At 45.9% G+C, this 27965-nt stretch overlaps 1 protein-coding gene across 1 annotated transcript; it reads right to left on the reverse strand.

Annotated features, from left to right (window-relative positions):
* unc45b (unc-45 myosin chaperone B) lies at window positions 1–27892 on the reverse strand. The gene is made up of 20 exons (XM_084329471.1): window positions 27777–27892; window positions 26452–26613; window positions 26191–26227; window positions 25922–26097; window positions 25493–25582; window positions 23869–24036; window positions 23161–23326; window positions 22787–22957; window positions 22376–22547; window positions 20019–20319; window positions 19590–19684; window positions 18862–19003; window positions 11927–12067; window positions 7612–7739; window positions 5737–5803; window positions 3414–3527; window positions 3141–3256; window positions 2216–2333; window positions 1341–1496; window positions 1–431 (listed from the first exon to the last, which is right to left on the reverse strand). The coding sequence occupies exons 2-20, from the start codon at window positions 26611–26613 to the stop codon at window positions 159–161; spliced, it is 2793 nt and encodes a 930-aa protein (XP_084185597.1). The 5' UTR covers window positions 27777–27892; the 3' UTR covers window positions 1–158.
* Window positions 27893–27965: the final 73 nt, after the last annotated feature.

Below are 27965 nucleotides of genomic sequence, written 5' to 3' on the forward strand. Positions count from 1 at the left end.
GTGTGTGTGTGTGTGTATGCGTATTGCGTACATACAAAACCAGATATAATGAATGTTTTATTGTATCAGTTTGGGAAATATATTTATGGTGGGCCTTTTTGATATTGCGGTGGGGCCGTCACAAATAAATCTATGTATGGGAAACACTGCCAAGGCTTTTAAGAGGGGGTGGCGAAGGGCTTGATGAGTCCCAGATCCATGGCTTTGACCAGGCAGGTGCGCGCCACGTCAATGACATTCTGTCTCTTGGGGTTGTCCTCCGCCTTGCCGATCACAGTGAGAATTTCCAACAACTCGCACTCTATCAGCTTCTTGGTCAGCTCGTTATCCTCCGAGCTGAGCATGTTATAGATGATGACGAGGCCGCGGTGCTGGACTTGGGGGTTGTCGTGCAAACACAACCTCTGCAGAATCTCAAGCCACTGGGTGGTCTGTTGGAAGAGCCAGGAAGAGGATTATTCACCAAGCCATCATGGAATATACAGTAGTATCACAAGTCAATGGTAATTTATCAGAGAGAGAGAGAGAGAGAGTGCGTGAATGAATGGGGAGGTGTTGAAAAGACATCTAAACGCCTGCTGGGACAGGGGCGACGGTTGTGATTGGAGGATCAAGAAAAGAGGGCAGGGCTTGAGATAGGTCAAATTGGGAATAGCTGCAAATGAAAACAAATCCTTTAGGCAGGGTAGCGCCTCCCACCAGTTCAACGGTAGAATGGTAGGCTGGTGTACATACTACCACGTGCACTAAGTACCTGATGTTTTGTCTTTTGTGTACAAAAGCAGTTTGTTTGTATAATAGTGTAACAGTATATTTATCTCTGTGTATTTATTGTATTTACTGCACATATTAGGTGTTGGGGCGATTGGTCAGCCGAGCTGTCACTCTGCACTCTGCCAACCTGGGGCTGGCGGCGATGCTATTGGTCGTGCGAGCCGGGGGTTGGCAGAGGGGAGGGGGCAAGGGCTGACCTGGGAAGTTCAGGTGCAGTCTACTAATTACAAGCAGAGGTGATGCACCCCGTCTTGTGTACGGAAAACCTGTAACTGAAGTTATAATAAACCAAAGTGAGAAACAACAACAGCCTCGATGAGTCATTCATTAGCGAGGACGCTACAATACATTCTTTTATATTTTGGGAGCATTCTAGCAAGTCATGTGGACTCTGTTCTACTTCATTTTCTGTTCCTTCTCTCCTGGATCTATGTATTTTTAGATGTGTGTGTGTGTGGTAGCAGAGCCCTGCCTGACGGATAGTACGCCTAATTGGAGGATGGGGGGGGGGGGGGGGGGGGGGGGGTTGCAGCTGCTGATTATATTTGCTCTTTTCCTGTACGTACCACCATAGTAATCTTGGTGCAGAGCTTCTTCTCAGAAGCAGTAAGCATGGCCAGGGCCCCGGCCGCTGCCACCTGGAGTTTGTCATCCTCCTCACTACAAAGCAGAATCAGCAGCTTCAGCTTATCATTGCCATCCTCCAAGTAACGGGCCTGGACCTGAAGAAAACACACACACACACACACACACACACACACACACACACACACAACACCTGTTAGGAATGGTCACATTTACTTGGTACATTTAGTCATTTATTTACTCAGGATGGTATTTCCACCTTCTCCACTGTGTCCTACTGACTGAATGAATGATCATTGCATTTACTATATAGCGCTTTTATAGACACTCAACGCACTTTACAATGTAAAGTAAGCAAAATTGCCTCGACCTTGGGCTATGCAGACTCAATGGCTGCCATACACTGGCACCAGGCACACATCACTCTACACAATGGCTGAAAGGCTCAGGAGACAAGAATTGATATCAGCCAATTAAAGAGAATGGATGATTAGGTGGCATTGATGTCAGAGACCTGATTGGGAATTTGGCCAGTAACGTCAGAGGACCCCCTACTCTTTTTCGATAGGTCTTTAACGACCAAATTCAGTCGGAACCTCAGTTTATTGTCTCATCTGAAGGACGGCACTCGCAAATGTACTGTGTGCCTATCACCATAAAAGTGGCATTTTTACTGCCAAGTCCAGAGGACAGAGTGTTTCCTGCTGGACAACAACACTACTTTTCAACAACAGCCTTGACCGGGGATCGACCCAGTGATCTTCCAATCGTGAGTCCGGATGTCTACCCATGTAGTGCCACGCTGCCGGACCACGACTGACCACTGTCTCCTACTGTGTATCCAAACCACCCTTACCTCTTTACATGACACCAGGTTACACATGCATTCAGTTGCGGCCTGTCTGATCTGATCATGGTCTTCAAACATGTAGCTTTCAATCTCTGGCAGAGCCTTCTCTTTCACAATCTTCACCCTGTGGAAATAAGAGAGGAAAGAATTAACACTTTAAACCCTTTTTCCCCCTGGTGGAACCCCCCCCCCCTCTCGCCACTGCTTCAGATGTAGACATAGACATAGAGCAGCACAACATCGCCACCCGTTCCTGAATTCCCCTAACATCTAGATTCAAGGTCCATTCAAGTTTTGAAGGTCACAAAATACAAGGTCTGAAATACAAATAGGTAGCACAAGACAACAGCAGTACTCTCAAGGTTCTAAACCAAGTCACCTATTAGCTATGCGATTAAGAGTTAACGAAAAATTTGCAGATATAACTACCATTAAAGCACAACAAGGACTTGTTACAGACCCTAAAAAAATAAACGCGACATTCAAAGAATTCTACTCCAACTTGTATAAATCAGAAACGACCTTCGATCAAAACAAAATGGACACATATCTTAATCAAATTAACCTCCCTAAATATCTACAGCAAGAATTTTGGGTCTCAATGAATGCAAAATGACAATGTGGTTAGAAGTGGTGGAGAGAATAAAAGCTAGCATATAATGGCAGTATCTGGTTAGGAGCGAGTGATAATGGATGGATTATCCAATGGGGGGTCCGGGAGGGGGGGGTACGAGCTAGAGCATATGTGTGTAGGGTATTAGATAGCAGGTATTAGGGGTATATCTTGTATAAGACATTTAACTAAATGGTGATTTCATTGGATGTGCACTGTTAATTAATGCTTGTATATCTAATCTTGTGTTGTCATGTTTTTTTTTATGTGTTTGTTTAAAAAATTATAAAAAAATTAAATACAAAAAAAAAATCTCACCTTATTTTTTCATTGAAACCGGCTAAGTTGGTCAAGCCCTTCAGAGCCTCGTAGTTCTCTATTCCATCTCTGTCTGTGTGTAGTAAGTTAACTAAAGGCCGGATCACCTCATACACCTGTCAGATGAGAGAGGGAAGAGAGAGGGGGGGGGGGGGGGGTAAGCAAGGGAGAGAATAGAACATGTGATGAGTCCATTTTGATTTGCAGTTGGAATCAATCAATGGCACAGCGTGGTGCTTCAAAATATGTTGTAGGAAGTGGTCAAGTTCTTACCCTCTCACCCGGGAAGGCAATATCTGGGTTTGAGATGGCAGCGATCTTAGCGAGGGCATGGCAAGCTCTTCTTTTTCCAAGATCTGTCCCCTCCAATGCGAGTGGAATAAGAGCCTGAGGGCATAGAGAGAGAGAGAGAGAGAGAGAGAGAGAGAGAGAGAGAGAGAGAGAGAGAGAGAGAGAGAGAGAGAGATCATTTTCATTCTTGCTTTCCCTGGGGGTTGGATGAGCTGTGAGTTGTGAATGGACACACCCAGGAATGTTTATCGTGTTGTGTGTTGAACTGTGCAATAACTGTGTAAGGCAGGGGTTCCCAAAGTGGGGGTCGCGACCCCTAGGGGGGTTGTGAGCCACCGCGGGGGGGTCGCCAGATGATAAAAAAAAAACAAAAAAACATTGATATTACAAAAATTAAATAAAAAAAAATCCATCAAAATCAGTGTTGTTGCTAATCATACATATGCTAGCCTGTTTTTTAACAATAATTTGTGATGCCATCACAAACACTGGCATTTAAAGGGTACAAATAAAAAAATGCCTGCACCAGAATGCAGGAAATTAAGTCTTTGTAACAAAAAACGTCCTGGTGGGAGACCCCCGCTTAAAAAGTGGCCTGACTGGGGCTATATTTCGCACTATTATTTCCTGGCCTGAATGATTTCCCCAGTCTGGCCCTGGTTAAAAGCCTCCAATGCTTATTAGTGTGTGTGCGTTTGAACGTTTGCATGTTTCAACCATACATTTCCATTTATAAAAAAAGAAATATATATATATATATATATATATATATATATATAGCATTTTTTTTTTACCTCCTATAATAAATCAAATCAAATCAAATCAAATGTATTTGTTTTTTTTATCCACTTTTTCTCCCATTTTTCTATATTTTCTCCCATCCCAATTTCGTATCATCCAATTCAACCCTCCCCTGTCACGAACGCTGTTTCTTGCCTCCCACAAGCCGGCTGCAATGTGGACTAAGTCATACATAGCACAAGTCCCCTCCGGTACTTGAGGTAACAGCAGTCGCATCTTTTCACCTGCGCAGCTCGATCTCTCAGTGGCGAGGAGTAACGCGTGGGAGGCTCACGCTGCCCCCGATACTTCCTGATTCTACTGCGCAGGCGCACCAACCGACCTGTAGGAGTCACTGTCCACAACGCCCGATCCCCACCCATCAGTTTCCCACCCCCTAATACGGCCAATGTGTATTAGTATGGACGGCCAGCTAAACTGAAAGCAATGTGGAGCGCTGGGCTCGAACAGGCAAGCCCAGCGTCTCCGTCATTCGTGGCGAGCGCCTTGCCCACTACGCCACGTAGCCGCCCTAAATCAAATGTATTTGTAAGGCCCGACAACACACGTTAATGTCCCCATGGGCCGGACACGTCTTCTTTAAACAAGTCAAAAAGAAACATAACAATAAGTCAAGACCAAAACAAGAACACCATAAGGTCCAACAAATTTAAAATAAATGCAAAATAAATGAATGAATGCAAACACTCCCAGACATACCCCACGCGAAGGTAAGGAAAAACTCACTAAAACCTAACAATAGGAAAAAATGCACCACAGGCAGTGTGGAGGAGAGATAATAGTGGGGATCGCGGCTCTCTGACACATTATTTCGGGGTTCCCACACACACACACACAGACACAGACACAGACACAGACACAGACACAGACACACACACACCACTTCAAACCATAGCTTCAAACATATCAATCCTTCACTATGATTGTCATCATCATTGCCCCAGCATTCTGGCTCAGAGTCATTTTCATTTATATTATCTGGATCATCCTCAACATCCACAACAAGTTCCAATGCTTGTTGAACATTATACCTCTTTGTGTTTTTGCCATTTTATTATAAAACCAGGGACAAGCGCCTCTCTCTATCCTCTGTTACACACAACTAGCGTGTGTCTGATGGCCAATCTGTGGAGTGCACTGGACTATTGAGAAACAATAGGAACTTTCCATTGGTTCTCCTAGCCCACGTGACCATTTCTAGCATTTCCATTGGCTATAGTGACAGACATAGATATACTGTATGATAGATACAGCGGAGAGAAAACAACCGATCTAGATCATTCAAGATTCTATGCCTTACTTCCACGCACTGCCACTCAGCCTGTGGGCAACAGCGAGACATTTTCAATTTTGACGGAGAGAGGAGAATCTCTTGATTCAGAGATCTTTATCACAAACGGTTCCAAAGATATTTAATGTTTTGCAAAACCTGTCTTTGGCTTTAGAGGGCATATAGGCATGAGGACCTGTATGTGTCTTCATTACACCATCATCTGTGACTCACCTTTCCACCTCCTTGGGCTATGATAATACCACGATCTTTTGCATCCTCTGACAAGGACAAGAACACCCTGTAGAGCAGGAAAAAAACATAATGAAGTCGCATTCTTCAAGAAGAAATAGGAAGTTCAAGTTTAAGTTTCAACTTTTGTTTTATTTGTCAAGTTAATAGTAGTTTGGTTGCCATACATATCCTACATAGCCTACATATCAGATTATAATTGAAAGGTATCTATACTGGGAGCAGGGCCGCCTCAGGGGGTGTGCGAGCAGTGCGGTCGCACAGGGCCTCACGGGAAGGGGGGCCTGGCAAAAAAAATTAAAATAAATAGGATGTTAACAAGCACTTTCCATCACAGACCTAAAATCTAGGTTAGCTTACATGCTTATATATTTCACATTAGACACGTTAGTAGAATAGTGTTCCGGGCTCTGCGGCTCTGCAGATATACTATTGGTTTCATTCAATTACTTTTATGCAAAGCATCGTGGGGTGGGAGGACTAACACTAGGGGGAGCTGGTTGGCGTCGGTCTGGTAGTCGGTAGAGAGATGTGAAGAAGACCGGTATTATCCACGAGGGGAGGGGGTACAGCCAGGTACAGGGTCTATTCGGCGCTGTCCACTGGAGCGAGTGGATGTCTTGGCCAAGATAACCAGATGTGCAGCATCAGAGCGGAGGAGATGGCGCCGCGTGCCATGGGCTTGTCGGTACCGGGTGTGGTGATTGGGTTGTGCCGGGACGGGGAGGACGTTCGGCGGATGGACTGAGGATGAAAGTTGTTGCGTGTTGGAACCTTCAGTCAGGCTATAGCTATGTCGGCTAGTAGCTTGGCTGGGGGCAGGGACAGCTAACTAGCATTAGCTAACGCTAGCTAGCTAGCGTTGGCTACGTTGTCGGGTGCTAACGTGTGGCGGATGGACTGGGAGCGGACTCCCGGGTTCATCCCAACGGGGGGGACAATATCATGATGGGACTGGTGAACTTTCTCCACGGTCGTCTCCTTCCTCTTGGACCTGACTCTGCGTTAGGGTGAGTTTTTGGTGCGGTCTGCTCTGTTCCCGCCGTGGATCTCTCTCTCTCTCTCTCTCTCTCTCTCTCTCTCTCTCTCTCTCTCTCTCTCTCTCTCTCTCACGCTCTCTCTCTCTCGCACACACTCTCTCTTGCTCTCTCTCTCTTGCTCTCTCGCGCTCGCTCTCTCTCTCTTGCTCTCTCTCTCTCGCTCTCTCTCTCTCTTGCTCTCTCTCTCTCGCGCTCTCTCTCTCGCGCTCTCTCTCTCGCTCTCTCTATATCTCGCTCTCTCTCCCTCTCTCTATCTATATCTCTCTCTTTCTCTCTCTCTATCTCTCTCTCTCTTTCTCTCTCTATATCTACCTATCTGGCTTTGGGCTTGTTTGTCAGGTTCCGGTGGTGTTTTGTGCATTTTCCCTGTTGCTGCCGGGTGTGCGACTGTGCAGGTGCATTGCCACTAAGCCTCGGGCAGCACTATTATTTAAGGATGCGTTGACTGTATCATATGCCCAGCCTCGGGCAGCGCTATTATTTGGGAATGCTTTGACTGTCATGTGCCCAGCCTCGGGCAGCGCTACTATTTAAGAATATGTTGACTGTATCTGTGTGCCCAGCCTCGGGCAGCGCTATTGTTTAGGAGTATGTTGGCTGTATAAAAAAAAAAGTATAATAATTTAAAAAATAATATAATTTTTTTTTATTTATTTCTTTTGCCTTTTTATGTCTCGCATTTTGGAACTCGCACAGGGCCTCGCATTTCTCCCAGACGGCACTGACTGGGAGTACTAGATGGGTGTGGTTTCATCACATTCTGTTTCCGTAGTAACGTCATAGTGGGGGGAAAAGGCAGTTCTAGTGTCTCATTCACCTTGACAGCAGCTCCTTGGTCTGGTCGGTCAAGATGGCCGTGTCTGCTTTGACCATGACGGTGAGAGCGGAGGTGACTCCACCCTTCAACAGCCTTTTCACTCTCCTCTGGATGAAGTCCTTCTTGTCCTGAGAGAGAGACAACAGAACAGGTACTGTTGAGTTAACACTGCCCTAAAGGACACCTGTACTATATGGTTTGGTAACATTACAGACCAGGAAAAGAAATCTCTGAACAGAATTGTGCGTCTCGCACGCAAGACAATTGGGGGGTTAGCCTGCCAGCTCTAGAAGAGATCTATGGTGCCAGGCTTCTTTCCCGTGCCTCTGGCATTATCAACGACCCCTCTGGTCACCAACCGCAGGCCTCTTTGTCCCCCTCCCGTCGGGCAGACACTACTGCTCTATCACATGCTCTACCTCTCGGTTTACTAAGAGTTTCTTCCCCAGTGCTGTGCGCAGCCTGAATAACTCCAAAGGCTAGATTTGTATATTATCCTATTTTATTTTGGTGTGTTATTCGTCAGGTTGTGGAAGTGCTGTTTCTGTGTGTTTGTGCATCACGCACTTTGATTATGCACTTTTACTGTAAATTGTGCCTCTATGCATTATTATGCACTTTACTATGATATGCACTTTAGGGGATGTTGATACAGTATCAACCTTAGCATTTGTCCTTTTATACTGTCTGTGTTTTTTATTTCTGTACTGTTTCTACTCTGCTCCTGTATTGGATTAGTTGTAGACACAAAGTCTTGCTCTGTAGCCTACTGTACCTGTATTCCAATGTGGATTCGTCCATACATGGCAAATAAAATCTCTGACTCTCTGACTCTGACTCTTTGTTGCTAATAAGAAGTGCTAAGGTTAAGGCGGCTGGGTGGCGTGGCGGAGATTGCGCTCGTCACCAATGCAAGAGACTCCGGTATCGAATCCCAGTCTCAGCATTGCCTTCGGCTTGGGCCGGCCGTCGTACTGGCTCATTTGGCAGAGTCAGCGGGTGGAAGTCGATGGGTGGGGATTGGACGTTGTGGACAGCGACCCCTACAGGTTGGTTGGGAGACGCCTGCACAGCAGAGACAGGAAGTGGCGAGGGTAGTGTGAGCCTCCCATGCGTTACACCTCGCCAATGAGAGTCCGCGCTGGCAGGCGAAAAGATGTGACAGGCTGCCTCCTCGTCTGCCGGAGGGAACACGTGATGCAAGGCTTCTATCCTCTCTACAACCAACCAGTGGGGGACATAGTCGAGCAACGTTCAAGACAGGGGAGGGGAGAATTGGATACACGAAATTGGGATGGGAGAAAAAATTGAAAATAAGGAGAAAAAGTGGATAAAAAAATAAAAGTGCTAAGGTTGAAACAAGTTTGTGTGTGTGTGGTAGGGCTGCACGATTAATCGTAAAAAAATCATGATCTCGATTCATAGACGTACAACACAACGATTCCATAGCCTGAAGTCTTATAATCATACAGTCCAATGTTTATAAAGTTTATAGAGTTTCTGTAATGTGTGTAGGCCTACCGGTAAAAACAGCGTGATTATCCAAAATGGCCGCCCACTTCATAAGATTCTGACGCTAGAGTCGGGACAAAGGTCAGAACCGAAAGTGGTAATTTGACGGAGCCCTTGTCAAATGGCGCACGCTTGTCAAATGACGCCCTGAGCTGACTGACGAGAGCAAAGTGCCGTGACGTAAGAGAGAAAAAGAGACTCGTGTTATTTTGTATGTTACAAGAGACTTTTAAGTTTAAGTCAAGCACTTCCATATTATGTTATGTTGTCTGTTTAAGAGTGCAATAAATGTTTTTATTGAAAAAATAAGAATCGTGTGAGAGAATTGTGATCTCAATTCTTAGGGAGAAAAATCGTGATTCACATTTTAGCAAGAATAGTGCAGCCCTAGTGTGTGGGTGGGTGTGTATGGGTGTGTATGCAGAGGTGCGTTGCTCATGGGACGGGGTTGCACGCCGTGCAACCGGCTCTGTGAGCAGAAGCACGCACATGCACGGATGTGCACGCGCGTGCACACAGGAATGCGCTGCACTCGACTGATGCCCCAACTCGCTAAGTATCCACCTGGCTACTTTGCATATCAATAGATCATGTCGTCAGGTGTGTTCAAATACGTTTTCAGATACATTCACACAAAACGCGAGGGAACATTTATGCACGGGGAGCGCGCGCACGCGCCCAGGAGCGTGCGTGCATGTGGCGTCATTCAAACACCGTGCAACCAGCTTTAAAATCACCAACGCAAGCCTGTGTGTATGTACATGTGTGTATGACATGCTGCCTGTGACTTTGTGCCCCAGGGTTTGATGAGCTGCTATTTGTCATGAATCCTTCATTTCCCTATTAATGTTACCAAACACGACATGTTTACATAGCAATGTCACAGTGATCATATCAGAACAAGAGTAACAGCAGTGTGATTTTTCAAACGGAATGATTTATTGAAACCATACCTGTCTAGCACTCTCAGCATAGATATACCTTTATGCACGGAGGGGTGTGCAGGAATAAGATCTGTGATGTTACCAAACAATGACCTCGAGGCAAAAGAGCCCCACTTGGTATTTCACTTTGTTTACAAGTTTCAAGTTCAAGTTTATTTATTATTTGTCACAATAAAATACAGAATCATTTACGATGAAATGCTTGTTTCTGTATGAGCCCCTGAGAGTGTGCTTCATACAGTAGGAAAAAAAAGTAAGTAAAAAACTCAATTAACAGGCGCCTCCAAAATTGGCCATTTTAGTTTTCGTTTTTGAGGACTGCATACTTTTTTTGCAAACCAAAACAACATACTTTATACTTATAGCATATAGCACATGCATGAGCCTGGTCTCTTTTGAAAGATGACATTCTGAAGTTTCTGATTCCAGAAAGAAAATTCACTTTTAGTGCTAACGTAATAGAGTAACATAGGTCTGAACTTGAGTTGTAGAAAAACGTATTACTCAAGTTTTTCTGTAGTAGTTAGTAGTATTTCCCAGAAGGTGGTATGGCTCAAAGAAACTCCCGAGATCCATAGCCTGAAGCCTTATGTAGTTGGTACATGTCCAAATTTCCAAATTTCATAAAGATCCATTCAGAAATGAGTGATTAGGAGTGATTTTGGTAAACTGTGTACTCAGTTTTCTCATAGACTTCAATTCATTCGGCTGTTTTTCTCTTCCTGTTTTCGTGTTTTAGTTTTTTTTTAGTTTTTTTATTTAGATACCCATGTGGGGTATCATTGGAAAGCCACACTCATTGGCTACAACCCTCCACAATCATTTTCGAGATCGGATCTAGATTGACGGAACTACTGCAGCCTGAGTCGGGAGTGATATTTTGCGCAATACCGTGTACTTTGCACAAGCCTCAAATACCGGCATGTAACTCGAGAACCGCTGAACGGATTTTGTCGGATTTTGTCGCTATCGACAGGCAACAAATACGCCTTCAATTCGATATATATATTGTATTACAAAATATGCACACCCGAGCCACTAGGGGTCGCCAAAGTGCCGGTGGGCAAATCATCCTAAAAACGTCCCATATGTGGGACGTCGCAGGCTAATTAAGAAGTAGGTAAAAAGTAAGTAAAGGAATGTTCAATATACATATATACAATATACAATACAGAGTAAAGTGGGTAACAGTGAGGTACAATGCAGAAATGAGGTACAAAACTTAAGGTAAAGTGTAAATGAGGTATGAATGGAGTGCTAATCTCTTTAATAGATTAATATAATTTAGTGTTAAAGTGTCTAAAGTGAGTAAAGTGGGTGTTAAGGTGAGTGCTTGTGAGTGTACATTATTTGTTTTTGTCTGATGTGTGGGTTGGATTTCAGTGGGGATAGGGGGAAGAGTTGCTACTGCTGGCCACACCTCAGGCTTTGCCAAGAGTGGTCTGGAGAAATTCACATATAATTTCTCATATAATACGTTTCTAAACTCCAACCCATACGTCAGACCAAAGCAAAAAAAAGTAAATAAAGCGCAATACTAAGCGGGGCTCATTTGCCTAGAGGTCACTCTTTGACTGCATTACAGATTTTTACCTTAAGTGCAAAGTACACAAAGTACAATATGGACTTTATTATCCCTGATGGGTCAAGTGGGCAGTGGGCCACCTGAACCCAAAGAAAACAACTCTGCGCCAGCATCGAAAGCAACGAGCAGAATCAATTTGTAAGGTATGAGTAGCCCTGGTCACATCCTATGTTGAAAAGGAAACGGTTCGCAAATTTTGTGTGCATTAAATGTCTGTTTTGATTCCATAGACTGCCTTTCTCTGCCTTGCTCCTTGCCTCTCCAGTCCTCCTACCTTAGGGTGCGCCTCAGGGACGTGCTGTTTGGAGAACTTAGCCAGCTGAACCAGCTCGGGCATAATGTCCTTCTTGTCGTAGCTGTTGGTGCAGTTGACCAGGATGCAGGCGACTGCGTACAAGATGGTCTTATCCTTAGACTGTTGGCACAGGGGAGGAAGGGATGTGATTATTAGATTAGTACAGTACAGTACAGTACAAGGAAAAGAGGTTTGGCATCCAGTCAGAGGGCAAAGGTAACAGTAAAGTGCAATAGCAATATACAATGTACAGGTGATTCAACTGGGTATGAATATATAAATTAGTACTACTGAGTGTAGTGCTAATCAGATGTATGTACAGAGTTGTAATACCAATATGTACAGTGGTACAGGTATAAAGTCAGTATGGTCATAGTCATACTGGCCAGCAGCATAACTAAGAGTAGGTAAGGGATATGTACAGATATAGATAGTATCTACAGATATGTAAAAGGATTATGTGCAGGTATGTACATATATATATATATATATATATATATATATATATATATATATATATATATATATATATATATATATATATATATATACGGTAATAATAAGGTCACTTTAAAGGGAAAAAAAAACATAACTGTATGTTCTGTATACTATAGTTATATTTTGTATGGCTTTACGCTCTGCTCTATTGGAAATGTTCCCCTATATCAAATATGATTTTGAAAAGCTTTCAGCAGCCATGCACCACATCCATCCGGCCACGCCCACATCTGCCCATGATTGAATATAAGCGAGGGGCATGGCCGTACTCCTGCTCCTTCCCTTCTTTCAACACACGGAAGTCCGTGACGTGCACCTTCTTCAGCTGTTGAAATTAGTTAGTTAGTTAGTTAGTTAGTTAGTCATTTGTGTTGCTGTCTTTTTCTTTTTGCCTTTAAAGAAAAAGTTAAGACGACATCACCACCGACCTCCTCTGTGGGCCGCGGAGGTTCCCTGACTCCACTTTGTGGTAAGAGGGTAGGCTTCGGCGGCGCTCAGAGCTGGGTGCGCGCCAGAGCCGTTGAGCGCCCCTCTTCAGTGAGAGGTTCTCCAACTCCAGGTGTCGCCTCCGGGGTTGACTTATGGCGCAAGCCCCCCGTCGTTGCTTGGGGGTGGTTTTCATCAGCATTTCCTTCTCCCAGCCTCCGCCGTTCGCTATGAGTGTGGTACTGCTCAGAAGCCGTCGGCTCCGGCGTCAACATCAAACGGACCCCTGGCGAGTGAGGTGGTCGGCAGTAGGAGGAAGGGTACACACGAACCACAGGGTTCAGGTCCCCCGGTCTCTGCGGGAAATGCTGAGGCCCTGCATCTCTTACCAGCACATCACAGATGTTGCATGAAGTGACACAGGTGTAATCATGGGGAGAGACGCTGCTGGACTTTTCTTCAGAGTTTGTGACGGTAGACCGGTGACACGGCAGTCAGTAGTCGAACTGGGCCGTGTTCAGGTAAGGGCCGGAGACGGCACCTTGTAGTGTTTCACTGTGCTGGTACTGTCACTGCAGCAGGGGGTAGCTCGCGTATGAAATGAGTCATGAGGGCCCGTTGTTTTTTCTGTTGATAACAGCTCAAATTGACGGGTGGCGTTCTCTTGTGTGTGAGAAAGTTTGGGATTCATTGAGAACACGCCTTTTAAAACAGGCATAGACTCTGAATTCGCAAGTGACATTGCTATTTATGTTAGCTTGCATTGCCCCTCTCTTTTTCATTCAGTCTGTATTTTTGCACGTGTTAATGTGAAAAGGCATGACTCGACAAGTCTTTTGCTGGTGACACGGAGAACGTGGGGCTTCGGGAAACGCGCCTTTTGAACAGGTGCAATTTTCTGTGCTCACGGTTGCTGGCTGCTGTGTTCGTTTGTGATGTATTTTCATTGTAAAACGCAACTTGCGGCTATTAAGCGCTGCTTCGTGCTTCCAAAAAAGAGGCCTCATACATTTGTATTTTACGCGAGGCTCCGGCTGTATATTAACACTCTGTTATTTCTCTGCAATACATTTGTTGGACTAAGGGTCCCTCCTTTGAGGCAACTTTTGTTTGTTGTAACAAAAAGTGTGATTGTTCACTGTATTTTGGGGTGGGGGTGCGAAATAAGCAATAGGTCCGCAGCTAAAGTACTGACGGCGACGTGTTCCTTGTATAAAGAGTGTTGTGCGTTTCATGTGGTGAAACACGTTTTTTTAATAAACATAGCCTCTGAAATCCGCGACTGGTGTTGCTATTTGTTGGCTTTTGTGGCATATAAATCCCTCTCTTTATTCCACCGGTGTTTTTCACTTTACGTGGTTGATTCAGAGCCGTGGGTAGAACCGTCTCTTACACAGACTGGGTTAACGGCTGTACTTGGCGTACGAATAGCGGATATGCTTAGTATGTGCTTTCATTTATGACACGCCGTACGGCTGGCGGCCGCCTCTCTGTCTGCATTTGCTTGTTGTTTCGTATCAAATGTGGGGTAATGAGGGGTGGAGAATAATCCCCCCATGGGTATGATTATCCTTTACAAAACTGACTTTGGACCGGGGGGTTGTGGTTCGAAAACCGAACACCCCTCTCTCTTGCTGGAAGCAGGGCTCGTCCTGTCAGTCTTCTCGACGTGTATATCCTCGCTCGTCGCAGGGGGGGGGGGGGGGGGGGTATTCCCTGTTTAGCCCACACCGAATAGGTGGGTGGGACTGGGGGATCCCTGGCCATTGAAGACGTCACAGGCTTCGCGTTTTCTTATTGGCCGTGAGATGTATCCGTGAGTTATAGGACCTGCACTGCAGGCCACTGACATTGTAAATGAGAGGTAACGCAATGCAGTCGAGGCTGTGGTCCTTCTGCTCTGCTTTCTTTTAACGGTTGTGTATATTGGGCTGTTATGCCCATTTTCCACTCTGTTAAATAATCCTTTTGCGATTGTGTCACTCACGTTGAGGTCTCTCTGGGGTAAGGCCGACGTCTTCCCCTCTCACATAAAGAGCGGAATTGATGCGGTTTATTTCCAGGCTCGTTATGTAGAAACTAAGGCTGTCAAAGTTAACGCGGTATTAACGCGTTATTACCCGATTCTATTAACGCCACTTTTTCTTTTTTTTTTTTTTTTAGACTTCACTCAGGTGTATTGTTGATGCTCTCATTGATACTATGTTTGTTTCTGATGTGTGTGTGTGTGTGTGAGAGATATATAGAGAGAGAGGGGGGTGAGAGAGATGAGGAAGGGGCAAGAGAGAAAGAGAGCTGGGAGAGTGTGTGTGTGAGAGAGAGGGGGGGTGTGTGATTACTCAGCCCTTGTGTGGGTGAATGTAACACGTTCCAAACGTTTTCTTTCCCCTATTATTTCATGCACACTTTATTCATTGTTTTAAATTATTATTTTCTTTTAAGTTATTTTGTGCATCACTCTGTTTTGAATTTGATGCAAATTTGCAATGCATGAGGGTCATCCTTTTGTGTTAAATGGCTGCATAAAGCAAGCATTTGTTGACTCGCATGTTGATAAGAGTATTAAAACTTGGAACTTGAAAAAGATCTGTTTAAGGTAGGAGAAAAAAATGCGATTAATTTGCAATTATTCGCGAGTTAACTATGGACAATCATGCGATTAATTGAGTTAAATATTTTAATCGATTGACAGCACTAGTAGAAACCCATGTCTGGGCCTTTCGGGACCAGCTCCCTGCTGGTCGTTCCAGACAGCGGGGAGAGACGTTGTGGGGCTTTTTTCTTGTTAGAAACTCTCCGTCACCATTCTCTGGTTTTTCACGAGCATACACGCTGTCAGCGTTTGGTCTTACGAGACCAGTATCAGCGCTGGCCCAGGGTGCTTTTCAATGGTTGAATCCACCTTCGGGACCGGCACGCCCTGGTTTGTCCAACAACATAAAAACTGCGTTTTTTTATGCGGTCGGGCGGGAAGGAGGTTTTTATCTCTACTGAGCGCCAGCGCACTATAGGTTAGACTCGAAGACTCGCGTGCATCTCCGGGGGGAAATGCCGGGGTAGATCAAACATTGGCGGGGGGTTTCACGCCCCCATTGGGTGGGCCACCGGGAGCTGTATGTTTGCGTGCTGACCATCTTGGTGGCACCCCTTGTGATGTTTTGATCGACACGTGTACCTAACCCCCTCTCCTGGAGAGGGGCGGCGACGTGACAAGGGCGCGGGACTCGTCCTGGTCGCGCTGGACCGGATCAGTTTAACCCGTTGCTCGCCGGGTCGCAGATACATTCTGATTGCCCCGAAGGGTCCTGAGCTTTTCCGGGGGAAAGATGCCAGGGCGGGCCGAACGTCACAGGGGTTGATATCGTGAATGTTGTGTGTCATATAAATGGCAATGCCACTACGAGTTGTATACTCCATTCTTTTCACCCCTCCCTCCCTGCTCGACCGGGGGGATGGGAGGGGGCTGTCGAGGGGCTGCTTATTATCAGTCAGCTCCTCTATGCATCTCTGTGTAGTTCCGGTCCTCCAGGCCCAGGCCCATTACCTGTTGGCCTGGGTTAACCCTTTTTTGAGCCTGTAACACCTTGAACTGCATTGTATAGCCTGTGTATACGCGCAGTTATGTTTTAGGGTTTATTAATGGGTTAGGGGAGCAACCTTTTCTGTTGGGATGGTTGTCTCCCCGGTGTGCCGGTAGCGGAGTCAACTCTCTGGTAGAGCCCGGGTTTGACCCCGGCTCCCCGCGAGTATGCCCCCGCATGTTTATGACATCTGCCAATTGTGTCAAATTCTTTCTCTGTAACCCCGACCCCGCGGGATTAATAAATTGGCAGGGTCAGGGTTCGTGGTGAGGTCGGTTCACTGGCGGAGTCGGTTAACCCCGACTCCACGAGGTTCATGGTCCCACGAGATTGTGACATTGTGCACGGCATACTGAACACCCTTCCCGCCGGGATACTGTTCTTGCAGTCAGCCCCTTTAGGCGTGCCTGTGTAGTTCGCAGTCCTCCGGGCGCAGGTCGAGTTCTGCTCTTGTTACCTGTCGGCCTGGATTATGGGATCAACCTCCTTGGAGTGTTGTCTCCCCGGTACGTCAGCTGACCCCACGAGATTGTGGGGGGAAGCCTCCTCAGAGAGCTTCGGAGCCTCCTCCTCTAATGACCCCGATCCCACGAGGTGTGGGAGCTGTGACGCAGGCTTTTTGTTTTCACGTACGTTCCCTGGTAGCGTGCGGGGCGCGGGACCAGGTAGTCGCGGGCCCTTCTGTCCCACGGTCTGCTCACCCTGTGCGTTTGTTGGGTGCTGTTCCCTCTTCACACAGTCGGTGTCCTGTCCTGGCCAGAACCCTCCCCGGTATTCTGATGGTTGTAGGGGTCCTCAGCGGGTACATTTGTCGGGCTCTCCGCTCTGCTCCGCTCTTGTGTTCCAATAGAGCAGAGCGTAAAGCCATACAAAATATAACGAAGGTTATCCTATAACCCTAGTTATATTCATGGCGGATGTGGGCGTGGCCGGACGAATGTGGTGCATGGCAGAGCGCTCGCCATACTCATATAACTAGGGTTATAGGATAACCTTCGTTAGTATAGCTAGGATAGTTTAGTATACATAGTATAACTGTATATTGTATAGGATATTGTATAGTAGTGTACATAGGAGGACCCATGACCTTTTAATTCGTAAGCTTAGCATTGTATTGTATTTTATCTTAGTACTTTTTATCATGTCTATTTTATTATCTATTCTATTTTATTCTATTATTATATTGTATTTTTTGCACAATCGAAGGCGGGTATTGGCCACCTTCATTTCACTATATGTCTAGTGTATGTATGTGACGATTAAACCTCTTGAATCTTGAATAAATATATACGGTATATACAGCATTATTGTACATGCTATCATACAGAGTTATATGGGTTATATGCAGGTGTATAAGTAGGTATATAGAAGGATTATATGCAGGTATATTCAGACAGATATGGATATGTATATATATATATATGTACTGTTTGGGGTTTTGCTCTCACCTGGGAGCAAAAGCCCTGGCGTTGCCCAGTGGTAATGACCTATCGTTCTGCCCTGATTGGTACCTGGTGTGTATAGTTTACTTTGCTTTATATGTCCTCCTTGTTTACTACTCAGATTGTCAGTCGTTCACTGAACCTTCCCGTGAGTACACCTTTGTGAGTTGCGACTTATTGCTCCTGCCAGGCAGGGGGAATAAGTCCGTTTGCCATTTTGCTTTGATGTCGTCCGAAATAATCATTGAAAGTATACCTTGATGCGTGTGTCTGCAGCACCATCGATCGCCGTGTTACTCTTTAACTTATCCCATTTTGGAGACTTGCTTTCTCCCATTTGTTTTCCCTGTTTAGTGCTTTGTTTTCGTATAGTGTTTTGCAGAGACTGAGTTGTCTCGCCTTTTCTTTGCTACATGCTATAGTGTTTTGCGGAGACTGAGTTGTCTCGCCTTTTCTTTGCTACATGCTATAGTGTTTTGCAGAGACTGAGTTGTCTCGCCTTTTCTTTGCTACATGCTATAGTGTTTTGCGGAGACTGAGTTGTCTCGCCTTTTCTTTGCTACATGCTATAGTGTTTTGCGGAGACTGAGTTGTCTCGCCTTTTCTTTGCTACGTGCTATAGTGTTACTGTTTTGTGGTGACTGTGTGTCTCGTCTTTTGTTTGCTACGTGCTACAACTTTATTCGCTACTCAGAAATAAAGACTTTGTTATATTGTTATATCAACCCCTGCATTCCGTCTCCTCTGTTCTACATTGCGCCTGAGTCCAACACACCTACCCCAACTCTAACATATATATATATATGCTGTAAATATATAATGTATATATGCTGTATATACAGCACTGTTGTACATGCTATCATACAGAGTATATGGGTAGACTATAGTGAGGTGGGTAGTTATTATCATAACCTGCTTACAGCGGACATCAACATGATATATGATAAGATATTGTTTTCATAGCCACCTTGGCCAGATCAAACATGGCTTTCATGGCAAGCTCGTCCTCCACAAAGTCATCCTTCACATCCGCGTCGTTGGTCAGATAAGCCAGACCCTCAATGGCCCACTTCCTTGTCCGGGTGTCAATCTGGGGGTTGCAGAGCCACCTACAAGTGTGTGAGAGAGCAGATGGTTACTAGTGGCTCGGGAGGTAGAGCAGTCGTCTGGTAATCCGGAGGTTCCCAGTTTGATTCCCGCTCCTCCCGGGCAGCGTGTCGAAGTGTCCTTGAGCAAGACACTTAACCCCTAATTGCTCCCAATGAGCAGGTTGGGACCTTGCATGGTTTCCTCCGCCGTCGGTGTATGAATGTGTGAGTGTATGGGTAAAATGTGAGGAACAAATTGTAAAGCACGTTGGATAAAAGCGCTATGTAAATGCAGCCATTTACCATTTACTAGGGAACTAGTTGATGATGATCTGACTGACACAAAGCTGACATGACATCTGACATAATGACTCCTTTGTAATCCTTTCATATTAGATCCACATAGCTAAGTAGCCTGTGTATACTATACGTCCATAACAGAATAAATTACTTGATAGGGATATCTACTGTCTTTCTATTGTGTTTATGTAACATCAGTCAATATTTTTTTCCCTCCTCAATCAAAACAAGTTTGTTCAGTTTTGCGACAATATAATAGTGGGTTTTGAGACACAGAGCATAGCAGCGCTCAGCGTGAGTCACTCACTTCCTGCACTGCTTGGCCAATTTCTCAGTGGAACCCTCTGCAAACTGTCTCATGCTGAAGTCATCTCCACCTGCTGAGCCAAGCTTACAGAGGCCCTGGAGAGGATAGTCGTACATACATACATACATACACACACGCACACGCACACGCACACACACACACATGCGTGCACACACACAGAGACACAAGAAAACACAGAGAGACACAGAGAGACACAGAGAGGGGCAGAGATTATTAGGAGAACGCCACACTTTTAGAGTGTTGCCTAACTGTCCCTTCTGCAGGTTTGATCAGGTTCTTCTGCTATTATTAGAACATGCACTGTAAACTTGCTGACATAAACGTAATCTGAAATGTTTTTTTTTTTTTTTTTAACATCTTCTTTTACAAGAGGACATGTCCTCTGCCTGTGTCTGGAGACTCACTCACCACCAGGGCGCGGATCTTGATCTTCTCATTCTTGGTCTTCTTGTAGATGTCCTTGAGCAGCGACACACCGTTGGTGATGATAAAGGAGGCGCGGCTCATCTTGGTCGAGGAGTGAATCAGCGCCTCCACGGCGACCAACTGGTCCACCTCGCGCTCCGAGCCACACAGCGCCACCATCATCTCCATCACGCCCTGCCGGCCGACCAGCGTATTGCCCACGTCGAAGGGGCCCTGGAGCAGTCCGGAGATGACATTGATGCCGTGGATGGTCCTGTCCATGTCATTGGGGTCAAACTTGGATCTGTAGGCAGAGGGCAGACGAAGACAGGGGAAGAGTGAGGAGAGAGGACAGAGGCAGACAGGGGAACAGTGAGGAGAGAGGACAGAGGAAGACAGGGGAACAGTGAGGAGAGAGGACAGAGGAAGACAGGGGAACAGTGAGGAGAGAGGACAGAGGAAGACAGGGGAACAGTGAGGAGAGAGGACAGAGGAAGACAGGGGAACAGTGAGGAGAGAGGACAGAGGAAGGCAGGGGAACAGTGAGGAGAGAGGACAGAGGCAGGGGAACAGTGAGGAGAGAGGACAGAGGAAGACAGGGGAACAGTGAGGAGAGAGGACAGAGGAAGACAGGGGAACAGTGAGGAGAGAGGACAGAGGCAGACAGGGGAACAGTGAGGAGAGAGGACAGAGGAAGACAGGGGAAGAGTGAGGAGAGAGGACAGAGGAAGACAGGGGAACAGTGAGGAGAGAGGACAGAGGAAGACAGGGGAAGAGTGAGGAGAGAGGACAGAGGAAGACAGGGGAACAGTGAGGAGAGAGGACAGAGGCAGACAGGGGAAGAGTGAGGAGAGAGGACAGAGGAAGACAGGGGAAGAGTGAGGAGAGAGGACAGAGGCAGACAGGGGAACAGTGAGGAGAGAGGACAGAGAAAGGGGAACAGTGAGGAGAGAGGACAGAGGAAGACAGGGGAACAGTGAGGAGAGAGGACAGAGGAAGACAGGGGAACAGTGAGGAGAGAGGACAGAGGCAGACAGGGGAACAGTGAGGAGAGAGGACAGAGGCAGGGGAACAGTGAGGAGAGAGGACAGAGGCAGACAGGGGAACAGTGAGGAGAGAGGACGGAGGCAGGGGAACAGTGAGGAGAGAGGACAGAGGCAGACAGGGGAACAGTGAGGAGAGAGGACAGAGGCAGACAGGGGAACAGTGAGGAGAGAGGACAGAGGAAGACAGGGGAACAGTGAGGAGAGAGGACAGAGGAAGACAGGGGAAGAGTGAGGAGAGAGGACAGAGGAAGGGGAACAGTGAGGAGAGAGGACAGAGGCAGACAGGGGAACAGTGAGGAGAGAGGACAGAGGAAGACAGGGGAACAGTGAGGAGAGAGGACAGAGGAAGACAGGGGAATAGTGAGGAGAGAGGACAGAGGAAGACAGGGGAATAGTGAGGAGAGAGGACAGAGGAAGACAGGGGAATAGTGAGGAGAGAGGACAGAGGAAGACAGGGGAACAGTGAGGAGAGAGGACAGAGGCAGACAGGGGAACAGTGAGGAGAGAGGACAGAGGAAGACAGTGGAACAGTGAGGAGAGAGGACAGAGGCAGGGGAACAGTGAGGAGAGAGGACAGAGGAAGACAGTGGAACAGTGAGGAGAGAGGACAGAGGCAGGGGAACAGTGAGGAGAGAGGACAGAGAGGATGGGTTAAAGGTGCACTATGCAGCTTTGGGAGAGAACATTTTGAAACTCATTGGATTTTGGATTTGGAAAACATTTATAAAACTCATCAAATTGGGCCCTGGAACACTGAAGCTAGAAACCTGCTGTTTCACTGGGGTTGTTTGTTTACAATGGCATGGCCCGCAATTTAGTTTACAAACATTCAAAGAAGGTTCACGGTGCCTCAAAATGAATTTGTTTTGATTCGTGGTGACATACGATACAATAATGCTATGGATTACATGTATAGTAAATGTGTTTTGTACATTAATGTACATTAATGATTTACATTGGCAGTTTATGCAAATGTGTCTCCCTCCCCCGAAACTGCTTAGTGAACCTTTAAGTCAACCCAAGAGTGGATTACTGACCACTGACCAGGCACCAAAAGGGCCCAGAAAGACTGGCGGTACAAGATTTTGCATGTAAATACATTTCCAATATATATAAATTAAATTGTATGGGCCCATGCAGGACAATGTCAACTGAAAAAGGAGAGGGGGCCGCTGAGGTCCTAATGTGGGTTAATCCTTCCATGGGTTAATAATAATACATAGAATAAAGTAGGGAAGGGTTTCAGGTCATTACATAGGAAAGGCGAGTCAGTCAGAAGACACACACACAGACGCTGCCCCGTGAAGAACTTACTTGATGTATTCATCACAAACATCCCTGAAGTTGTCTCTCTCTGGGTCACATTTGAGGTCGTCGTATAGCTTGTCGAGGAGCATACTGGCGATGAGCTGTGTGTTCTCTGTCATGGGGAGCTGGTCTGGGAGGTCAGGAATCTGACCACACACCTTCAGGATCTTCTTCAGACCTGGTGGGGGGGGGGGGGGGGGGGGGGGGGGCAAACAGAAAATGTAAACAAAGTGCAATACCAAGCGAGGCTCTTTTGCCTAGACATTGTTTGATGCCATTACAGAGTTGCATTTATTCTCACTGGGAGAGAGGTCGCTTCTCAGTGGGAGAGCGTTTTAAAGGCCCTCTGGTCTTCGTTCTGCCCCCCCCCCTCCCTCTTTCTTTCTGAGTGCAACCCAGTAAGACTCTGGCACCCACCATGGTCCATGGTGAAGAGGGTTCTGGTGTGGTCCAGCTCTTTCTTGTGTTTGCGGGGCACATTCTTGGTCAAGAGATTGAGAGCCTGGTCTCTGCCGTGGCCAGACACCTTCTTACTGCCAACCATCTCCAGCAGGGATAGTAGGATAGTCTTCAGGTCCTTGGATGCATCTGAAGAGGAACAGACGTGAATCGTGATGCTAGGGTCTATCTCTCAATGACTAGTACCATATAACACAAACTACCTGGGAGACTGTATGAATTTAACATTATCATTGTTGCTCTCACTAGGCATGGGCCTAGACTCCGGTGAAGTTTGCATTGATGCCTCTTAATTAAACATGATTTGTTACAGATACAGGTGTTTGTCTTACCCAAAACTAGGGCTTCCTCCTTCCCATAAATCCTTTTATCTCCGCCGGTGAGGGAGTCATTAATGCACTGGAAGAGGTTGCATGTTGCCAGCGCCAGCTCCTCATTGTCAACAGACATGACACTGCACAACTTGTCGATGCTCACCATTTGCATGATGGCCATGGCCTGTTTCAGGAAAAGTGAAAAGAAACAATGTAGATAACTGTAATGGACACTTATTTTATTGTTCGTTTATTTGGTTCACACTAGCACAATCATTGAGGAAAAAAAAGGGCCTCTCAAAACCCAAGTACAGGATTGTCAGGCAGGGCGAAGTGGTTTAGCCAACTGGACCATTACAGTAACCATGAAGGCCAGTCTGGATCTACCTGTAAACTTGCTGGCTAACGGGGGCTCTGGTAAAGCTAGGTGGACCAATCATCCGCTTAGTGGAACAAAAATCATTACGGAAACATTCATGGAAAACATACATTATTATTATTATTACTCCTGTCTAGCCCTCATCTCCACTCCTCTCCTGTCTAGCCCTCCCCCGTTCATGCTCTCTCCCCCGTTCATTCTCTCTCTCTCTCTCTCTCTCTCTCTCTCTCTCTCTCTCTCTCTCTCTCTCTCTCTCTCTCTCTCTCTCTCTCTCTCTCTCTCTCTCTCTCTCTCTCTCTCTCTCTCTCTCTCTCTCTCCACCCCTACATTTCCACCCTGCTGCTCACCCGAGCCTTGTGTCCGGTGCACATCCCTGACAAGGTACGGACAGCAGCCAGGACCATCTCATGTTTGCCTGTCTCCATCATGTTTAGCAGCAGAGGGACTCCATTGTTCTGGAAGATTCTCTCAGCACCTGCGTCTTCTCTGGCCAGGACAATGAGGTTGTTTGCAGCCTAAACATAAAAGACATATTGTTAGCTTGTAGGTTACTGTCACAGCAAACCACATCATGTCATGGTACATGGCTCAGAGTAAAACCACATCTGTGAAAAAGCAGAGAATTTTTTTTTTTTATCCACTTTTTCTCCTATTTTTCTATTTTTCTCCCATCCCAATTTCATGATTCCAATTCTTCCCTCCCCTGTCTTGAACGTTGCTAGACTATGCCTCCCACTGGTCGGCTGTAGTGAGGATAGAAGCCTTGCATCACACAGGGCGGCTACGTGGCGTAGTGGGCAAGGCGCTCGCCACGAATGACGGAGACGCTGGGCTTGCCTGTTCGAGCCCAGCGCTCCACATTGCTTTCAGTTTAGCTGGCCGTCCATACTAATACACATTGGCCGTATTAGGGGGTGGGAAACTGATGGGTGGGGATCGGGCGTTGTGGACAGCGACTCCTACAGGTCGGTTGGTGCGCCTGCGCAGTAGAATCAGGAAGTGTCGGGGGCAGCGTGAGCCTCCCACGCGTTACTCCTCGCCACTGAGAGATCGAGCTGCGCAGGTGAAAAGATGCGACTGCTGTTACCTCAAGTACCGGAGGGGACTTGTGCTATGTATGACTTAGTCCACATTGCAGCCGGCTTGTGGGAGGCAAGAAACAGCGTTCGTGACAGGGGAGGGTTGAATTGGATGATACGAAATTGGGATGGGAGAAAATATAGAAAATGGGAGAAAAAGTGGATAAAAAAAAAAAGAAGCCTTGCATCACGTGTCCCCTCCGGTACACGAGGAGGCAGCCTGCATCTTTTCACCAGACAGCTCAAACTCTCAGTGGCGAGGAGTAACGCGTGGGAGGCTCACGCTGCCCCCGATACTTCCTGTTTCTGCTGTACAGGCGTCACCCAACCGACCTGTAGGAGTCGCTGTCCACAACGTCCAATCCCCACCCACCAGCTTTCCCACCCTCTAACACTGCCAATTGTGTTAGTATGACGGCCGGCCAAGCCGGTAGCAATGCCGAGAGCTGGGCTCGATACCAGCATCTCCTGCGTTAGTGGCGAGCGCCTTGCCCACTGCGCCACTCAGCCGCCCCAAGCAGAGACTAATTTGTAGCTGTTTGTCAGCATTTTGGTATATACTCTATAATTGTGTGCTACAGAAGATTCTGCCTGCCCGCCTCACCTTGGACCGACGCACTCTGTGCTGCTAACTGATTCTATTGATTCAGTGTCTTATAATATTATGATGTCATACCGCTTCTTAATAGACTTTTAAGATATTTTAGATGTAATATTTTATATGCATATACATTTTTATAAATTCTTTCTTGTTGCACTGTTCTGGGCTGGGGGGAACAGTATTTTATTTTTTTTATGTATGGAAGTACACAAAGAAATTACAATAGACAAAATCTTGAATGAACTAAATCTTAATTATGAGCAAACGGAGGTGACCATTACGGTACTGTACCTTTTCACTCTTGTCTTTCTCCATTTCTTCATCGAGCAGAATGTCAAACATGCTTTGTACCCTGGAGTCTGTGGAGAATGTTGTCTTAAGCTGCAGAAAGGAGAGGCACAACCATGATCATCAGCAGCTGTAATCAGCCACCTCTCAATGTTTCACATGACTCCCACGAAGGAACTATCAGTGTTCACCGTTTTCTGTTTCAGTCTAAAGGTCATAGAAATGTAATCCAAATAAAGAAAGGTAATCCATGTGAATGTATCTTCTTTTTTTCAGCCATTGTATTCATACATTTCATACAAGTGTAGGAATTCTGACCCAATACCCCTTCAAGCTTACCCTTCGCCCATCTTATTTTGCTGAAGAGCACTCCTGATTTTTACAATAATCTCTACACTAATCATATTTCATCGGCTTCGATAGAGTGCTGACCTTGGCCTGGATTTCAGCCCCCAGCCTGCGGAGAGTCTCCAGGAAGGTCTTGTTCTTGGGTTCGATGGTGGCACACCTCTGCACGTCCTTAAAGGCCATGTCCAATTTACCTAGTTTCTCCAGGGCCTGGCACCGTCGATACAAGGCTTTGATATCCGCTGCATCGACGTCGATAGCTATTGGAGAGAAGAGAGAAATACGCATTGGTATTTTAAGACTGACTGATAAGAGGCAGGTGTTTAGTTCATGTAAACTCTTAAACTTTTTACCCCTGGAGGCATCGGAGGCTGCGTTTTTGTAGTTTTCCTGAAAGAAAAAAGAAAAACCAAAAGGCTCCATTAAAACAAAGACTTCACCTGTAGTAGGGTTCTGAATGTACATTTTGTGTGTATGCATGTGCATGTGCATGTGTGTGTGTGTGTGTGTGTGTGTGTGTGTGTGTGTGTGTGTGTCTGTGTGTGTGTGCGTGTGTGTGTGTGTGTGTGTGTGTGTGTGTGTGTGTGTGTGTGTGTGCTTGTTGGTTTGTTTACCTTTTTCAGGTAGCAGGCACATCTGTTCCTGAAAATGACAGCCAGCACCTTTTTGTCCTTGCACTCCTTGATGGCATTAGTGTAGCACTCGATGGCCTTGTCTATATCACCCGCCTGGAAGAACGCGTTCCCCTCATCCTTTAACTGCATCGAGTCTCCCATCTGACATGGGGGAGAAACAGGATTATTGGGAGTGCCAGTCGCAAGTCAACAGCTATGTCTTATAATTTATTGTTTGTCTGATAAACCCCAACATAAAGGGGCACTTCACCAAAAAACAATGCTGATTTATTTTGCACATAGTCTTACACACATCCAAAAACAGTTGTGCACACATTCATTTAGTAAGTAATGAGTGTGAATATGGCCACCAGTCCTAATTACAGCTCAATTAAATGATAATGTAGCAGTCCCTATAAAACAAGGCATCGCTATTTTTTTTCATCTACATAATTTCATGGAGCTGTAATTAACACAGGGATTAAAAGTTCCCAATGACAGTACTGGTGGCCATATTCTAACTAATTTACTCTCAATGACTCTTAAACTAAATTAATGTGTGCAAAACCATTTAGAGTTTTGGATGTGTGTGAGATTATGTGCTAAAAAGAAATCAACATTGGTTTTTTTTGTGAAGTGCCCCTTTAACCGTTGCATTATTTATCACTTCACCAAATGTAATAACAGTATTATAACTTATAGTACTGTTATTAAATTAAGTGAAGTGATAAGCAATACAATGGTTCGTTTTGGGGCCTATGAGAGCCATGTGCCTATTCACAGGAAAGTCAAACATTTCTATTTGGAGATTTCTAGTTTACAGTGGGACAAATATTTCAAACGCTCCAGTCAAGCAGTAAAACACATCGTTCTTTGACATGAAAAAAGAGACATAAGCAGACAATTTAAGTAGTGTACAGAAGCTTATTCTACATGCAACATTAAAATGGCTGAATATCTGTAATCATTAAATCCCTTCACAACAATAGAAAACAGAATTGTTAGATTAGAAAAGGTATTACCTCACCACTATTCAGTCCACGGCTGACCTAGGTCTCCTTTAGCAAATGGCCAATGCACATGTTACCTCTAACTCTAAATGGCCTCCCCTCATGCCTTTTTTGGGCATCATCTTGCACCCCATGTGGGGGGCATCGCCACAGATACAACTTTCCTAATGGACAGTGAGCAGCTTCTCGGCCTCTCCTGATAGGCAGTCACTCCCTTCACTCACAGCCCCTGTCTCTGTCACACATCCATCATACCAGCATATCACTCATGACAAGAGGGGGGGGGGGATTTCAAGTTAGTTCAATTCACAGTACCTTTAGGGTTGAGTGTTTCCCTTCCTGTGTGATTTTCTCCCCCACTTCCTTTTGTATCCCCTTGCTTGGATAGTCTGGAGCTTCACTCCCCGATTGCTGTTTCAAACTTGTTTGTTTTTTTTCCTCTTACACAAACCCCCCTTCACCACTGCAATTCATATATATACTGGAGCTCAATGAGGTGGGACA

This window comes from Notolepis coatsorum (genome assembly GCF_963971535.1).
Source record: "Notolepis coatsorum genome assembly, chromosome: 1".
NCBI classification, from domain to species: domain Eukaryota; kingdom Metazoa; phylum Chordata; class Actinopteri; order Aulopiformes; family Paralepididae; genus Notolepis; species Notolepis coatsorum.